The 15689-nt window shown below is 42.9% G+C and overlaps 1 protein-coding gene across 1 annotated transcript; it reads right to left on the bottom strand.

Moving 5' to 3' along the window:
• Nucleotides 1–1151: 1151 nt before the first annotated feature.
• On the bottom strand, nucleotides 1152–15404 carry LOC114356791 (dynein heavy chain 1, axonemal-like; the record flags this gene model as incomplete). Its single annotated transcript, XM_028310148.1, has 10 exons — nucleotides 1152–1293; nucleotides 2010–2127; nucleotides 5653–5871; nucleotides 6800–6887; nucleotides 7007–7086; nucleotides 8699–8788; nucleotides 9758–9879; nucleotides 12711–12837; nucleotides 14095–14239; nucleotides 15300–15404. Coding segments are annotated over 10 exons (1236 nt in total), but the record flags the coding sequence as incomplete, so codon positions are not given.
• Nucleotides 15405–15689: the final 285 nt, after the last annotated feature.

Below are 15689 nucleotides of genomic sequence, written 5' to 3'. Positions count from 1 at the left end.
GTCCAACGACTTTTCCCAGGACTCAAAACTATCTAAATATCAAAATCGGTTCAATGGTTTAGGCGTGAATTCGTAACAAACAGACAGATAAAGTTACTTTCGCATTTATAATATTATTTAGTAGGGATAATTCAAAACCATCTGTTAAAAGCAAGTAAAGCAGATTTTGAAATAGTCTAAAATAGTACCGGGCCAAATTTCAAGTTTGTAGGTGTTAGTTAATACCGGCCGGCACCAATACCTATCAAAATTGTAATTATTACCTACTTGACAAACGTTTAGGTATTCAGTTTGGCAATTTGGCATTCAGTCAAATACTTCGGTTTTTCATAAATATTATGGTATAGAAATGTATGGCTTTTAAAATATTTTTTGCCAGGGGGGACAACAGTCCTCGAATCATTGATTAAAAATCTAGTCCTGTTGTCTCCCCTAGCCAGGGGGGACAACAGGATTTCGAAATCCTGTTGGCTCCCCCAGGGGGGCCAAGCAGGGGGGACAACAGGACTGCACCCTAAATTACACCATATTGTTAATGACATTGAGCATACATTTTTTTAAATACCTTCGGGAAGTAAAACTTCTGTACGTAGTACTTATTATTATTCTGTGCCCATACATAAAAATATACTTAATACAAATTAAAACATTTTACTTTCCACCTTTTGCAGGAAAAAAATACCAATTGATTGGACTATTAAGTTTAAGAAAATATGTCATAGCATGAAAAATGAGAAAACATCAATTAAATTAGCCTTTTTTTGACAAAACTCATTAAGTAGGTAGTCGTAGGGCGGCATAATCGGTTTTGCACGCGGGCGACGAAACAGCTAGCGGCGGGCCTGTGCGTGAGTCAATGTTCGCTCGTATGTGAGGCCTTGTCGAATAATATCCTGTAGGTGGGCCATCGTGCGTGTTTTGTTTTCGATGTAAACTCGCGGAGATGAACAGGCCTGTTAATACTTACATGCGCCATAATATAGCTGTCAAAGCTTCCACTTCAGAGTTGGCAGAAGTAATACAAGACTAAAAAAGTGCAATGGTCATGGTCATGGTCATGGTCATGTGATGCCAACATGGTAACATTGGCAACATCTCGCCAGCAATTGATCAAGTGCCTGAGAATGTTGGTTTTAACTGGCAACACTCACTCGACGTACTCCTCGATGTCCAGCAAGTATATTTCCTTGTAGCACTCGTACTGGCGCATATACGCTATTAATGGGATGATGGCTTTGCGGTACGCCTTGAGCAATCGATCCCGGTATTCTACCACGTTCGGCTCCATAAGACCTGATAAATATTAGCGAAAGTCAGTTAACTGCTGAACCAATTTGAATAAAGGATGGTGCCAGGGTCTGGACCAAGTGTTGCCCAGAATCAACCCATAGTGCATTTTGTTCCTCAGGCCTATACTAATGCGTAAACCGAAGCGCACTGAAATCTATCCCTGGAGTTAAGAGAAAAAAAGAGTTTTGTTTTGAATTATTTACCTACAAAATATCATCGATGTATACGTACTACGCATATGATTTCGCGATTGTGGCATTAAATAACACTCGCTATGTTGAAATTAACCATACTGCATCCGTACACGTTACTTTAGTGCGACTTAGACATTCTTTATAAACGATCTAGCGCTGTTTTAATTGTTTGGTAAGTTGACAGAAATTCGTTATTTCCAAAATGAAGCAAGAAGTTTGTTTTTATTATCCCTGGGTTGGGTGACATTGACAGGGGGCGCCACCGTCAATTCGCTTTTTGCCACGTTGGAAAACACTGAAATGTCATTTGCAGGAGGGCGCTGCCATCAATGCTTACTGGTTCCGATCTTTGCCATTTGACGTTTCAAAATTATTAAACTATAACTTTAACAAAAGTCTGTCAAACTCCTTACAAAAACACCGGTTAAAGTTGTAATTACGGTTAAGATGATACAACTCAGCCTAAGTAGTTAAGCTGGAAGTGCAATGGGGAAAGTCACATTGTAGTTGATTGATTTAGCTTACCGATCGAAGTGAGGAACAGCTCCTTATCGAAGACCAGCCCGGTCATGATCATTGGGTGCACTTGCGGGATGAAGTGGCATCGGTACAGCATCTCACGGAATAAACGCTGGATTACGATCTGGAAGATTCCGGTTAAAAAAAGCTTAAAGATAAGCTATAAATGTTTATTTATCTAGTCTTGAATCATATAAATTGGTTAATGCTGGCACAATGTTACGTTGGAGCGATAGGTAGTGGGAAATTGGGGAGACTACTCTCTTGGAGCCGTTCTGCTAGAGAGCTATGCTTCGGGAGGCGTTCCAAAAGACTAAAGTCCGGTCGCCGAGCAGATTGAATTTCGTCCAATGACCCTGAGAAAGCCATCCTTATCGCTTGCGCATAATTATATTGCTGTCGCACTCGCACACTCACTGCGGCCGCCCCTTGACAGTCGCGACAGCAATATAATAACGCGCGCGCGAACGATAAGGATGGCTATCTGCTCGGTGACCGGACTTTAGCCCCGGACAATAATTCGAAATTCAATACCAATAGATCTTAAGTCACCGTCAGGTATTAGTGAGTACAGGCCACAGGCCCTTCTGGAAGAGAAAGCCCCTCATAATCCACTCCCGATGGGGCAGCAAAGTTCTAGCTAGAGTGAAGGCCACGTACCAGAAAACGCAACATGTGACGTCCACTTACAACCGTGGACCGACAACCTCATAAAGGTAGCAGGAAGGCGTTGAATGCTGGCTTGTACCAACCGGGCGATGTGGAAATCATTGGGGGAGACCTATATTCAATACTGGATGTCCTGAAGCACTCCCAGCCTCCTCGCAGCAGTCTCACCTCAAACTGTGCCGGGTTGGTGGTGTAGTAGGGCCCGTCTGCGCCCATGGTCAGGTAGAAGTAGTAATGGATCGACGACCTCATAAAGATAGCAGGAAGGCGCTGGATGCATGCCGCTGCCAACCTGGCGATGTGGAAATCATTGGGGGAGACCTATTTTTAGTAGCTGAAATGATAATGGCGGTGTTGATCCCACTCCCAGCCTTGGGAAACCTTGAAGCCTGGAAGCCTTGTTGGGAAGCCTTCAGCAGTGGACATCCTGTGGCTGAAAAGATGATGATCATAATGAACCCACTCCCAGTCTCCAGCTCACCTCAAACTGCGCCGGGCTGGTGGTGTAGTAGGGCCCGTCGGCGCCCATGTTGAGGTAGAAGTAGAACAGCGTGGGCGCCGCGCTGCGGAAGGGCGAGTTGATGAGGTCCGAGGCGTCCCACTCCCAGCCACCATCATCATCATCATTTCAGCCATAGTCCACTGCTGAACATAGGCCTCCCCCAATGCTTTCCACGTTGATCGATTGGTAGCGGCCTGCGTCCAGCGCTTCCCTGCTACCTTTACGATGTCGTCGATCCACCTTGTAGATGGACGTCCCACGCTGCGTTTTCCGCGGCCTCCATTCCAGAACCTTGCTGCCCCATCGGCCGTCAGTCCTGCGTACTATGTGCCCTGCCCATTGCCACTTCAGCTTGCTAATCCGTCGGGCTATGTCAGCGACTTTAGTTCGTTTACGGATTTCCTCATTCCTCCCAGCTTCCACAGTCTCACCTCAAACTGCGCCGGGTTGGTGGTGTAGTAGGGCCCGTCGGCGCCCATGGTGACGTAGAAGTAGTAGTGAACCGACGACCTCATAAATATAGCAGGAAGGTGCTTGATTCAGGCCGCTACCAACCGGGCGATGTGGAAATCATTGGGGGAGGCCTATATTCAATACTGGATGTCCTGAAGCACTCCCAGCCTCCTCGCAGCAGTCTCACCTCGAACTGCGCCGGGTTGGTGGTGTAGTAGGGCCCGTCGGCGCCCATGGTGACGTAGAAGTTTAAGTAGTAGTCAACCGACGACCTCATAAAGATAGCAAGAAGGCGCTTGATTCAGGGCGCTACCAACTGGGCGATGTGGAAATCGCTGAACATAGCTGAAAGGATGATGCCGGGTTGATCCTACTCCCAGCCTTGGGAAGCCTTGAAGCCTGGAAGCCTTGTTGGGAAGCCATTAGCAGAGGACATCCTGTGGCTGAAAAGATGATGATGATAATGAACCCAGTCCTAGTCACCAGCTCACCTCAAACTGCGCCGGGTTGGTGGTGTAGTAGGGCCCGTCGGCGCCCATGGTGAGGTAGAAGTAGAACAGCGTGGGCGCCGCGCTGCGGAAGGGCGAGTTGATGAGGTCCGACGCGTCCCACTCCCAGACTCCATCATCATCATCATCATCATGATCATTTCCATAGGACGTCCACTGCTGAACATAGGCCTCCCCCAATGCTTTCCACGTTGATCGATTGGTAGCGGCCTGCGTCCAGCGCTTCCCTGCCAACTTTACGATGTCGTCGGTCCACCTTGTAGGTGGACGTCCCACGCTGGGTTTTCGGTACGCGGTCTCCATTCCAGAACCTTGGTGCCCCATCGGCCGTCAGTTCTGCGTACTATGTGCCCTGCCCATTGCCACTTCAGCGTGCTAATCCGTCGGGCTATGTCAGCGACTTTAGTTCGTTTACGGATTTCCTCATTTCTCCCAGCTTCCACAGTCTCACCTCAAACTGCGCCGGGTTGGTGGTGTAGTAGGGCCCGTCGGCGCCCATGGTGAGGTAGAAGTAGAACAGCGTGGGCGCCGCGCTGCGGAAGGGCGAGTTGATGAGGTCCGAGGGGTCCCACTCCCAGTCACCATCATCATCATCATTTCAGCCATAGTCCACTGCTGAACATAGGCCTCCCCCAATGCTTTCCACGTTGATCGATTGGTAGCGGCCTGCGTCCAGCGCTTCCCTGCCACCTTTACGATGTCGTCGGTCCACCTTGTAGGTGGACGTCCCACGCTGGGTTTTCGGTACGCGGTCTCCATTCCAGAACCTTGGTGCCCCATCGGCCGTCAGTTCTGCGTACTATGTGCCCTGCCCATTGCCACTTCAGCGTGCTAATCCGTCGGGCTATGTCAGCGACTTTAGTTCGTTTACGGATTTCCTCATTTCTCCCAGTCGTCCAGCTCACCTCAAACTGCGCCGGGTTGGTGGTGTAGTAGGGCCCGTCGGCGCCCATGGTGAGGTAGAAGTAGAACAGCGTGGGCGCCGCGCTGCGGAAGGGCGAGTTGATGAGGTCCGAGGGGTCCCACTCCCAGTCGTCCTCGCACCAGTAGGTAGAGTCTCACCTCAAACTGCGCCGGGTTGGTGGTGTAGTAGGGCCCGTCGGCGCCCATGGTGAGGTAGAAGTAGAACAGCGTGGGCGCCGCGCTGCGGAAGGGCGAGTTGATGAGGTCCGAGGGGTCCCACTCCCAGCCACCATCATCATCATCATTTCAGCCATAGTCCACTGCTGAACATAGACCTCCCCCAATGCTTTCCACGTTGATCGATTGGTAGCGGCCTGCGTCCAGCGCTTCCCTGCCACCTTTACGATGTCGTCGGTCCACCTTGTAGGTGGACGTCTCACGCTGCGTTTTCCGGTACGAGGCCTCCATTCCAGAACCTTGCTGCCCCATCGGCCGTCAGGTCTGCGTACTATGTGCCCTGCCCATTGCCACTTCAGCTTGCTAATCCGTCGGGCTATGTCAGCGACTTTAGTTCGTTTACGGATTTCCTCATTTCTCCCAGTCTCCAGCTCACCTCAAACTGCGCCGGGTTGGTGGTGTAGTAGGGCCCGTCGGCGCCCATGGTGAGGTAGAAGTAGAACAGCGTGGGCGCCGCGCTGCGGAAGGGCGAGTTGATGAGGTCCGAGGGGTCCCACTCCCAGTCGTCCTCGCACCAGTAGGTGCAGAGACAAGGGGTTTCACACATAGCAACGAACATCGCCATCGATTGTTCGATGCAGAAGCGAAGGGCGTACTGGAAACAATGGCATAGCGTGCTTTAGATGGGCCCTGTATCATAAAAAACTGATAAAACTCATTTATTTATGCAAGTAGGCTTTCAAAAAGCAATTTTACACGTCCCAGTATTAACCCTACCACTGCTTCAGGACAATAAATGGGCCAGTGCTGAGAAGAAGCAGCGCAAGAAACTCAGTGTCCAAATTTGTTAATCAAGGTCGTTAGATCAAGGCCTTTTTCAAGATCATTGCAAAATTGCAGATCTTCCTAAAGCAGTTGCCTACTCTAACAGATCCGAAAAAGTCCGCCCCTGGAGCCCCTTATAGGCCCCGTATTATTGTTACGGCTGATACAGCAGTAGCTACGCCCATGACTGGAAATACTATAACAAGTGTTACCCAGTAAGGATGAGAAAAGCAAGTAATAAATTTTCATTACTTTTAGGGTTGTGTTTGCCCATTTCATATATTGTACAATTAGAAATTAAGTTAGAATTTAGTAATATAATACAAGTATTATTGTACAATTGTTGGCAGACCAATAAAATAAATAAATAAATAAATAGGGTTCCATAGCTTAAAAGAAAAAACGGAAGCCTTTTAGGATCACTTTGTTGTCCTGCGTCTGTCACTTACGAACTCGTGGAGAAAGTTGAAATTAACATCAAATACTTATGTCTCCGAACTCTGCGGTCAATTGCGGCAGTCTTTTTAGAATTCGGGACATATTACAGAAGTAAATAAACGTCCAACTTTCGTATTATTATCTAGACCTGCTCTCCTGAGCCGATATTAGTACCAGATATTACTAACAGAGTAAATGCAAATGATACTCATTTGTATTTACTCTGTTAGTACTTATTCAATCATCTCTATAAAAGCAGTTCTACAATATTGGACACTATTGACAATTAAATTCCTTGAACGTATAAGAACAAAACCAACCTGCATTCGGAACCTGACGAGCTGCATGAACCGACAAAGCTTGCTAACGCCGTAGAATTCCCACTTCTTCTCGTAAATATTGTACCACCTACAAAAACACTCAATTGAATAGTCATATTTGGGGAATGCACTATATATCATGTGTAGAGTCTTATATTAAAAGGATGCCAACGATTTCAAAGTCACCCTGTACATTTTCATACTCACCCTTTGCCGACATCCCTGAAGGACATTCTGATAGCATGCGCTGTGTTGTTCAACCACGTTATATTTAGATATTTAAGCATCTGCAATATCAACACAAAGCCATGCAATATGATGTACTAACTACACTAGTAAGATGTTTTAAATCAGTCAACAGCAAATCAAAGTAGAACTAGCACACAATATCACGAAAGACTATGCCCGTTTTCACTATCAATCCCTAATTTTAGTGACCCCTATGGTAGCACATAACAGGAATTTTGTTTCTACTATAGGGGTCACTTAAAAATTAGGGATTGATGGTGAAAAAGGGGATTGGGCCCGGTTTCCACCAAGGAGCGGACCGAAGAAATGTTTTGAAAAACCAATCAAACATTATTAAGGAAACAGGAGATCTGATTGGTTTTTCATTAAAATCTCATAAAACTCATTTATTTCTGCAAATAGGCTTTAAAAATGCACTTTTAACCCTACCACTGTTTGAGGAAAATAAACGGGCCAGTGCTGAGAAGAAGCAGCGCAAGAAACTCAGTTCTCTCAATACTAAGGTCTCTAGTAACACCACAGATAATACGTGTGAGTCACGTTAAAGGGTACATATGAAAATAGATAAAACTAGACCTATTTTTATCGACAAAAAGGAGGTCAAAATTTTTTTGAGATTTTTTTTTAATTTTTTATCGAATTTTTTTCCTTCCAATTACTTATTGTAAAGAAAACGTAATAACTTTTAAACTAAGAGGTATATCCTGATAAAATAAAAACAGTAATAATGCTAAATAACAGGCAATACTGAAAAAATGCATAAAATACCCAGAAAATGCCAACAAATAATAAAAAATGAGACTTTTTGAAAAAAATCTGCTTAAAAATTCGTATTTTTTTGGTTATTTGATAAATTTCTCAAAAAAATGCCCCTATAATAGGTGTTTTTTATTACTTTGTATTATTCTCTATCGTATTATCTTTGTAAAACCAAAAATCGCATGACTCTATCCCTATCACAACATTTGCTATGATCGTTTGAACAAAGGCCTGCCACAACATTATTCTCCGCTACAGGTAGAGACAATTTTAATTTTAACTAAAATGCTTATTTTACTTCGAAATCTTTTGTTTTTATTTGAAATCTAACTTGTCTTTATCAAAATTACAAATCTAGAGCCATTTTCAGTTTCGTTGTTAATAAAGCGTTGAATGGCGCGCCCGGAGAGGCTTAGTTCAAACAATCATTGCAAACGTTATGATAGGGATAGAGACATGCGATTTTTGGTTTTACGAAGGTAATACGATAGAGAATAATACAAAGTAATAAAAACCACCTATTATAGGGGCATTTTTTGGAGAAATGTATCAAATAACCAAAAAAACACGAATTTTTAGCAGATTTTTTTTAAAAAGTATCATTTTTTATTATTTTTTGGCCTTTTTTGTGTATTTTATGTATTTTTTTTAGTATCGCCTGTTATTTAGCATTATTATTGTTTTTATTTTATCAGGATATACCGCTTAGTTTAAAAGTTATTACGTTTTCTTTACAATAAGTAATTGGAAGAAAAAAAATTCGATAAAAATTTAAAAAAAAATCTCAAAAATTTTTTGAACTCTTTTTTGTCGATAAAAATAGGTCTAGTTTCATCTATTTTCATATGTACACTTTAACGTGACTCACACTGTATACTAGTTAACACTTACCATAGAGGTGCAATGTTGTTGGGCCGCATCGAATTCCGCTAAGCTCACATTTCGGCCATAGTTGGCTGTAAAGAATAGCATCGACTCCACCTAATGATGAAAAAAAGGAATTTTCATCATCATCATCATCATTAGTCTCCACTGTATGAGCATCAACTTTTCTATAGTCTGGTCCGGGAGCACGTAGAATTTTGACCTATGACCCCAAGCTACCCATCCTTATCGCTCGCGGGTAATTATGTTGCTGTCACGCTCGCACACTCACTGCGGGCGCCCGTCCTACAGTCGCGATAGCAATATAATTACGCGCGAGCGATAAGGATGGGTAGCTTGGGGTCATTGGACAAAATTCTACGTGCTCCCGGACCAGACTATAGTTTACTAAAAGCCAACGGATGATTTGGCCTACAATCCCCATGCTGGTTAGACGGGTTTGAGAGACCTATGCCCGTTTTCACCATCAATCCCTAATTTTTAAGTGACACCTATGAAAACAAATGCCTGTTAAATGTTACCATAGGGGTCACTTAAAAATTAGGGATTGATGGTGAAAACAGCGCATATTTGCGCCTTAGTTGCATTTTCTACATACAAGGGAAAAGGCATTCCCTTCAATGTAGACACTTCGTTGAACTGATCGAACTGAACAAGAGTGGTTGGCCAAATACAAATACGAAACTTGAAATGGTATATTACATTTATGTCAATCTTGTAGGACAATTAAAAAGCGACTTCTGATAAGCTTTTTTTAGGGACGCGCGCTGGTAGCTTGAAGAGCTTTTCCAGCTTCACCGGGCAGAGTGGCGAGTACAGAAGGTACTCTAGCCGTTTGGCGATCGTCGGTTGCAGACCGACGTTCGCGATCGGGCCGTGTCGAGCGCATACTTCTGATAAGCTAAATGTTTGTGGCATTTAAATAATAGTCGTCATCAGGCCAGTGGATTCTAAGCTTCATAATCATCATAATCATAATATCTTTATTGCTTCAAGTCAAGTTTAAGCTTTAAGTCTTTAACACAAAGTCCAAAATTAGTTGTTAATTCAAAGTCCTGGCCTAACCTTCAAGCACTCGTCCACGACAAGATGTATGCAGGACACAGCCTCCGTGAGCACGTACAGAGAGTACCACTGGTTGTACTCCATCCTGCCTTGGAAGTCTTCCATCACGCACGGGTAGCGTCCTGGACAGAAGTAAACAGTAACTATTATTATTGTATAGGTCGCGCAACGAAAGTTGAGCCCATCAACACAAGCAAAGATTTGTATTTATTTTGATCAGTACGCTTTCTGCGCTGTTAAACTAATAACAAGTACTTTCTGTCTCGCTTACAGACATTTGACAAGAGCGTGGTAGCTAGTGCATTCAATATTTGAACTTGAATGAATGTGCAAAACAAACATTGAGTTATAATGTACTACGTACTAGAGAAGACATGTCAACTAGACTGTTTCTGGCACGCAAATAGGTCCCTGGACCGAAATTCAATTAGTATGTGCTCAGCGGTTGCTGTGACAACACGCTTGAGTGCAGTTTTGTTTTTTGAAATATGCCATCCTATAGACGAAAATACTGTTCAAATAACTCCAGATACATATTAAGTAAAAATCAAGGAATGACTTTTTACCATTAAGTTGTACATTTATGCACTTTAAAACACTATTTTAACTTTAATTTGTTAATTACAAGGCGTCACCGCGGCGGCAGCCATTTTACGAAAATTTCAAAGAATAAAAATCGCAGACTTGACACTGACGCATAAATTAGTATACGAAAGGAAGGTTAAATACAGCAATAAAAAGATTTTTTTAAAGATTATAAGCACTTTGTATTGCACAAATTACTAATAGTCCCGTCCAGCCCCTTGTGTTAAGCTAAATAAGCTTGGGTTACGGGTGGGCTCACACAATAGTCGTGCGGCATCATGGATCAAACTTGTTTGAATCTCACTGCTGTTGTTCGTATGCGACTGGTTAGTTAGTAAATCACCCTAATTATTGACACCTAGCTCACGAGATAGGCTAAAATTATAATAATTGTACAGTGTGTCTGGTCACCAGTGTCCGACCCGTTAGGGCGCAGTAATATGATCAATTTAATCGACAAATCCAGTATTAAAAAATTACAGCTATTTTAATTTTTTTAGTTTCTGAGTCCGGATGGATTCATTTATTTACCAAATCTACCGATGTACAGGACCTATGAGTATAAAAGTGATTCGTTCGACAGCTGAAAAAGTAAGCAATACGTTGTCATCAAAAGCTTCCATTTAAATTTCTTAGAAACACTTGGTAAAAAAAATGATGCTTCTTTTTAGATTTTTCAATGTTACAAAAAACTAGAAAGTTTTACATTTTTAGATGCACTAAGTCATTACCTAAAAACTGATATACCTTGGCTTTAAATCAACTAGTCTAGGTGCTAGCTACACAGGAGATGCAGCGGTGAAAAGGAGAGGTGGGAATAGTCCCGTAACTTCTACCTCACAGCTATTATACGTGTACTCAACCACTGAGATAGTTAACAATAGAGACAATAAAATAACTGAAAGTTTCTGACTTTCAGTTATTTTATTGGTTCTGGAGTGAAGGCGTGGGTCATCCCTAGCTTTGTTCCTACCGTGACGAGTGGGAATTTTTCTAAAATCTCAAGATGGACTGACTGAAGATAGCAGGAAGACGCTGGGTGCAGGCCACTATCAACTGGGCGATGTGGAAATCATTAGAGGAGGCCTTTGTTCAGCAGTGGACGTCCAGTAGCTAAAATGATGATGACGATGTTTCCTTACAGTATCCAATTCAATAGGCAGAAACTAAACGTAAACGAAGTGTCGCCTCTGTAATGGTATCATTATCTATAACTCATAATATTTCGTGCGCTGTTGGATGACAGTTTTAAACTAGAGATGGGTAATTTTTTTATCGAATTAGAAAATACCAGTTAACGATTCTCAAGGCGATTATCGATTACATTAGATTTTAATCGGGAAGAAAAATAATTAATGGCTTAAGCATCAGTATGAAGCCCATACGCACTTGTAGCACAAGTAACACGATTAGCCTCAGTCCCCTCAGTTGTGAATTCGGAATCGCCAGTTGTAATTTTAAAATCGCATCACAGAGTGAAGTAACTAACACCAAAAAACGGCAGAGCGAAGTGATTTCGAATGTTTCAACTGCTACGTTTTGTCACTTGTCTAGGAGGGCTAATTTTAGTCTAAGGGAGGGGAGCTTAGATTACATTACAGGAAACGCACAATATAATAAAAGAAAATAATGTAAGTAGCTGAACCTTTTTGCTATTGAGCACCATGAAAATTTAACACAATTTAGCCGATTTGTTTATTTTCACAATCGATTCACAATGTCTATGATGAGGCGACCGCAGGAACGTCACTATTCGTGCAATCCTATCAATGAAGTACGACATTTTCTGGTGCAGATTTTATCGTAATAAATTATGAAACTTGATAGTCATGGATTTGACTGACAGCTGTCCGTCAAATTCCCGCCCCGCACCCCGCACTGTACATATTTTGTTCGCGATGTCTGTTCTATACGTAGTAATATTACTTCAATGAAAACAAACGCCTCAAATATTGTTGAGCGACCTATACCTGAATAGACAATAAATAGTAATTAAATATCCTTGGACATTTTACACTGCGCCATCAAAATACTAAAGAAAAAAACAAATACACTTCCTTAATTAGTAAGCAGGCTCTTTTCCGTGCACTACAAGGAAAAACATTCAAACTCAATTTGTACATTAATTTATTTTGAAACTGTTAAGATCGTCGTTCTGTCTCCTTCCTAAAGTTGCTGTGCCCTAACTGGGTCCACATTGTATAACTGCCTAAATTGAATCCTAATGTGAATGTGCTAATGTGGTTATGCAATAAACGATTGTGTATTGAGTATTGAACATAAAAGTAAATGGGACAACGGATAGTCTTACTATTACAGACCGAATATCACAAGCGAAACCGCGGTTATATCTAGTCTGCTGTCTCACCATAATCAGGCACGGGCGCCACGTAATCTTTAGTCGGCACGTCTATGAAGTTATACAAGTCTCTGTACTTCTGTATCGTGTATATTATCTTCATCTTGCCCTCCATCTTTCTGTATAGGAGCTCGGCCTGTAATGTAATGATAATCGCCCGTATTTACAAAATTACTATGAGGTCTCACAGTGCGCGTGGACGCACATGGTGACACACGAACCAATCACAGAGCTCTATCAACGCTGTGCGTTCGATTTGCTGCTTCACTTAAGCAAGCATCGATATATTAAAGCTTGCGTTACAAGTGGGTTTATCACAATATTCCAGTGGCAGGGGGGGTTCAAAGTCAAACCCGCACCGTTGGGCTATCATGATTGTGATTCTTATTATGGCGTGTCCACACATGCCGCCGGGTTTGCCGCCGGCTTTCAAAATGCCTTGCCAGTGTGCCGTCCTGGCCGCCGGCCGTGCCGCCCAGCATATTATTATGTGGATGCGCCATTATGATTGTGATTCTGACCATGATTGTGATTCTGATTCTGATTATGATAGTGATTCTAATCATGTATGGTTATGCCAATGCCATCTTCAAGCGTAACACGGTTATGATTACGCGCGTGATTATGATTATGACGCTACTTTCATTCTGAGCGCCTACGCGTGGTAATCATCCAGCGAGAGCGTCTGGCGGTGGAAACGCGTCACAGTTATGACTATGATTTATTAAGGTCATATTTGACCGCAACTGCACCTGGTGTTAAGTGAGATGCAGTCTAGGATGGTAAATACATGCCCCTGCCCTATAAGTGCTTATTCAGCCGGCAGCGAATTCCAGTCCAGTTCAGAGGTGGAATTGTGTAAAGCAATCGTAATCATTTGACAGGTACGTACAGGACAGGACGTACGATTATTCTGTCAAATGTTTTGTTCAACTGACTTTATTGTACGTTATTACAGAGAGCATAGCATTGTAAAAAAACCTTGGTAGGGTGCAGTAAATGTTTACTGCACCCTACCAAGGTTTTTTACAATGCTATGCTATGGAAGAGCGGCTACCTCTGACACAGGTGCTTATGTACTTAATAGTCCACACCTAATTTGTAACCCTAAAATTGCAGCGAATAAATGTTTTATTTATTTATTATTTATTTATTTATTAACTGTCAAATGAATACAATAATAATTGCTTTACACAATTCCACCTCAGATTATAAAAGAGTTATCGAAACGCTTAGTGCAAGCTGCAATGTCGATAATGTAGGGATGATATCAAACGATTATGATCATGATTATGATTATTATAATTGTTGTGATGATTATGATTATCAAAATTGGGATGATTATGATTGTGATTATTATGATTATGATTATTATGATCATGATTATGATTACCTCCTTCCTCAGCGCCTGCGCGTGGTCCTCATCCATCGAGCGTGCCTGGCGATGTACGCGCACCATGCGCCACACAGCCGGCATGAAGTGCAGAGGCATCATCGGCAGCCCGTCCAGCAGTAGACAATCCAAGTATAAGTAGAACCTGAGCAACGTTCCCAAGTTTCGAATGTCGCCATCCCTCTCGTGCAAGCGAGATACCAGCGTGAGCGACAGTGATAGATAGACAGAAACATGTCCCCAACGTTGGTGCCAATTTTTATTTATTCATTTATTGATGCAAAGCACTTGTAAGCTTACAGAGCAGGTCCAAAGCGCTTACAAGCTTAAAAATACTTTTTTCTGAATACATTATGTAGAACGTCTAGGGCATTGGGACCGAGACCATGTGTGGAGCCAAGTTATTAATCTAGTTTGAATTGCAACTATTAACGATAAAACATTTTTATGTTCCGATTCATATTTCACATTAAGGCCCAGAACAGACGGTGAAACGCAACTGCAACGAAACTGCAACTGCTAGTTACTTTTGAGTTGCATCTAAGTTTCTGCCATAGCGTCTGTTGAGAGACCACACATGACGCGACCAGTTTGAAACTTTCAGATTCAGTTTCATTCATAAGAATCATCAGAAAGTTGCAGTTTCGTTGCAGTTGCGTTTCACCGTCTGTTCTGGGCCTTAGACAATCAAATTGTTGCCAGCCAATTACGTCATACGCAAAGTGGGATGTCCACCCATAAGATGGACCGACGACCTCATAAAGGTAGCAGGAAGGCGCTGGATGCAGGCCGCTACCATCGGGAGATGTGGAAACCATTTGGGGAGGCCCATGTTCAGTAGACGACGTCCTGTGGCTGAAATAATGATGATTAATTACGGCATAGACAAACCGGGAACAAATACATAAAGGGCCTGTTTAGGAGGGCGAATTCTACGCGCGCAGAATCCATATGCGCAGAATCCATACATTGCGTCCACAAGACACGCGCGAGTTGAAAATTCGCGCGTAAATCTCGTCATACAAAACGCTCGTGTTCGCGCGTAGGATTCGCGGCGAATTGGCCCTCCTGTAGGCCTAAGATGCGCGCCGGGATAAGCGGTTATCACGCCATTTTATCGATTTTGCCCATACATTTTGACGTCGATAAAAGTTATCACGGCGCGCATCTTAGGCCTACTGGACAAGGCTAAAGTGACCACTAACCGCAAGTTGTTTTCGACCTCCCTGCGTAGGTCCACAGCAAACTTGACACGCTGCGCAAACGTCTCCGGATCATCCGCCTTGAACATCAGCCGGATGCGCGGGATACTACGTTAAAAACATTTTACAACCAATAGGCTAGTTGCCTAAAAAAATTTTTTTAGTCCGTAATGTTTAAGAGCGTTGTAGCAAAAAGTTGGCGTTCGAATTTTAGGTTTTTATTGCTTGACGTCGCGTAGTGAGTGCGCAAACTGCATTTATCTGTACAATTTCAACGCTGCGTCGACTAAACGATCTTAATCCGTAGTTGTATCGTACCTAAGACAGTACATCATACATAATAATAAAGAAATAATGTATAATGTACCTATTTGATTTTTTCTCAGATCAGAC

The sequence above is a fragment of the Ostrinia furnacalis genome, unplaced genomic scaffold, assembly GCF_004193835.3.
Source record: "Ostrinia furnacalis isolate ACB-3 unplaced genomic scaffold, ASM419383v2 OfSCF2913, whole genome shotgun sequence".
Classification (NCBI taxonomy): Eukaryota; Metazoa; Arthropoda; class Insecta; order Lepidoptera; family Crambidae; genus Ostrinia; species Ostrinia furnacalis.
The sequence above is the reverse complement of the archived record's forward strand: the minus strand, read 5'-3'. Positions and strand labels throughout refer to the sequence as shown.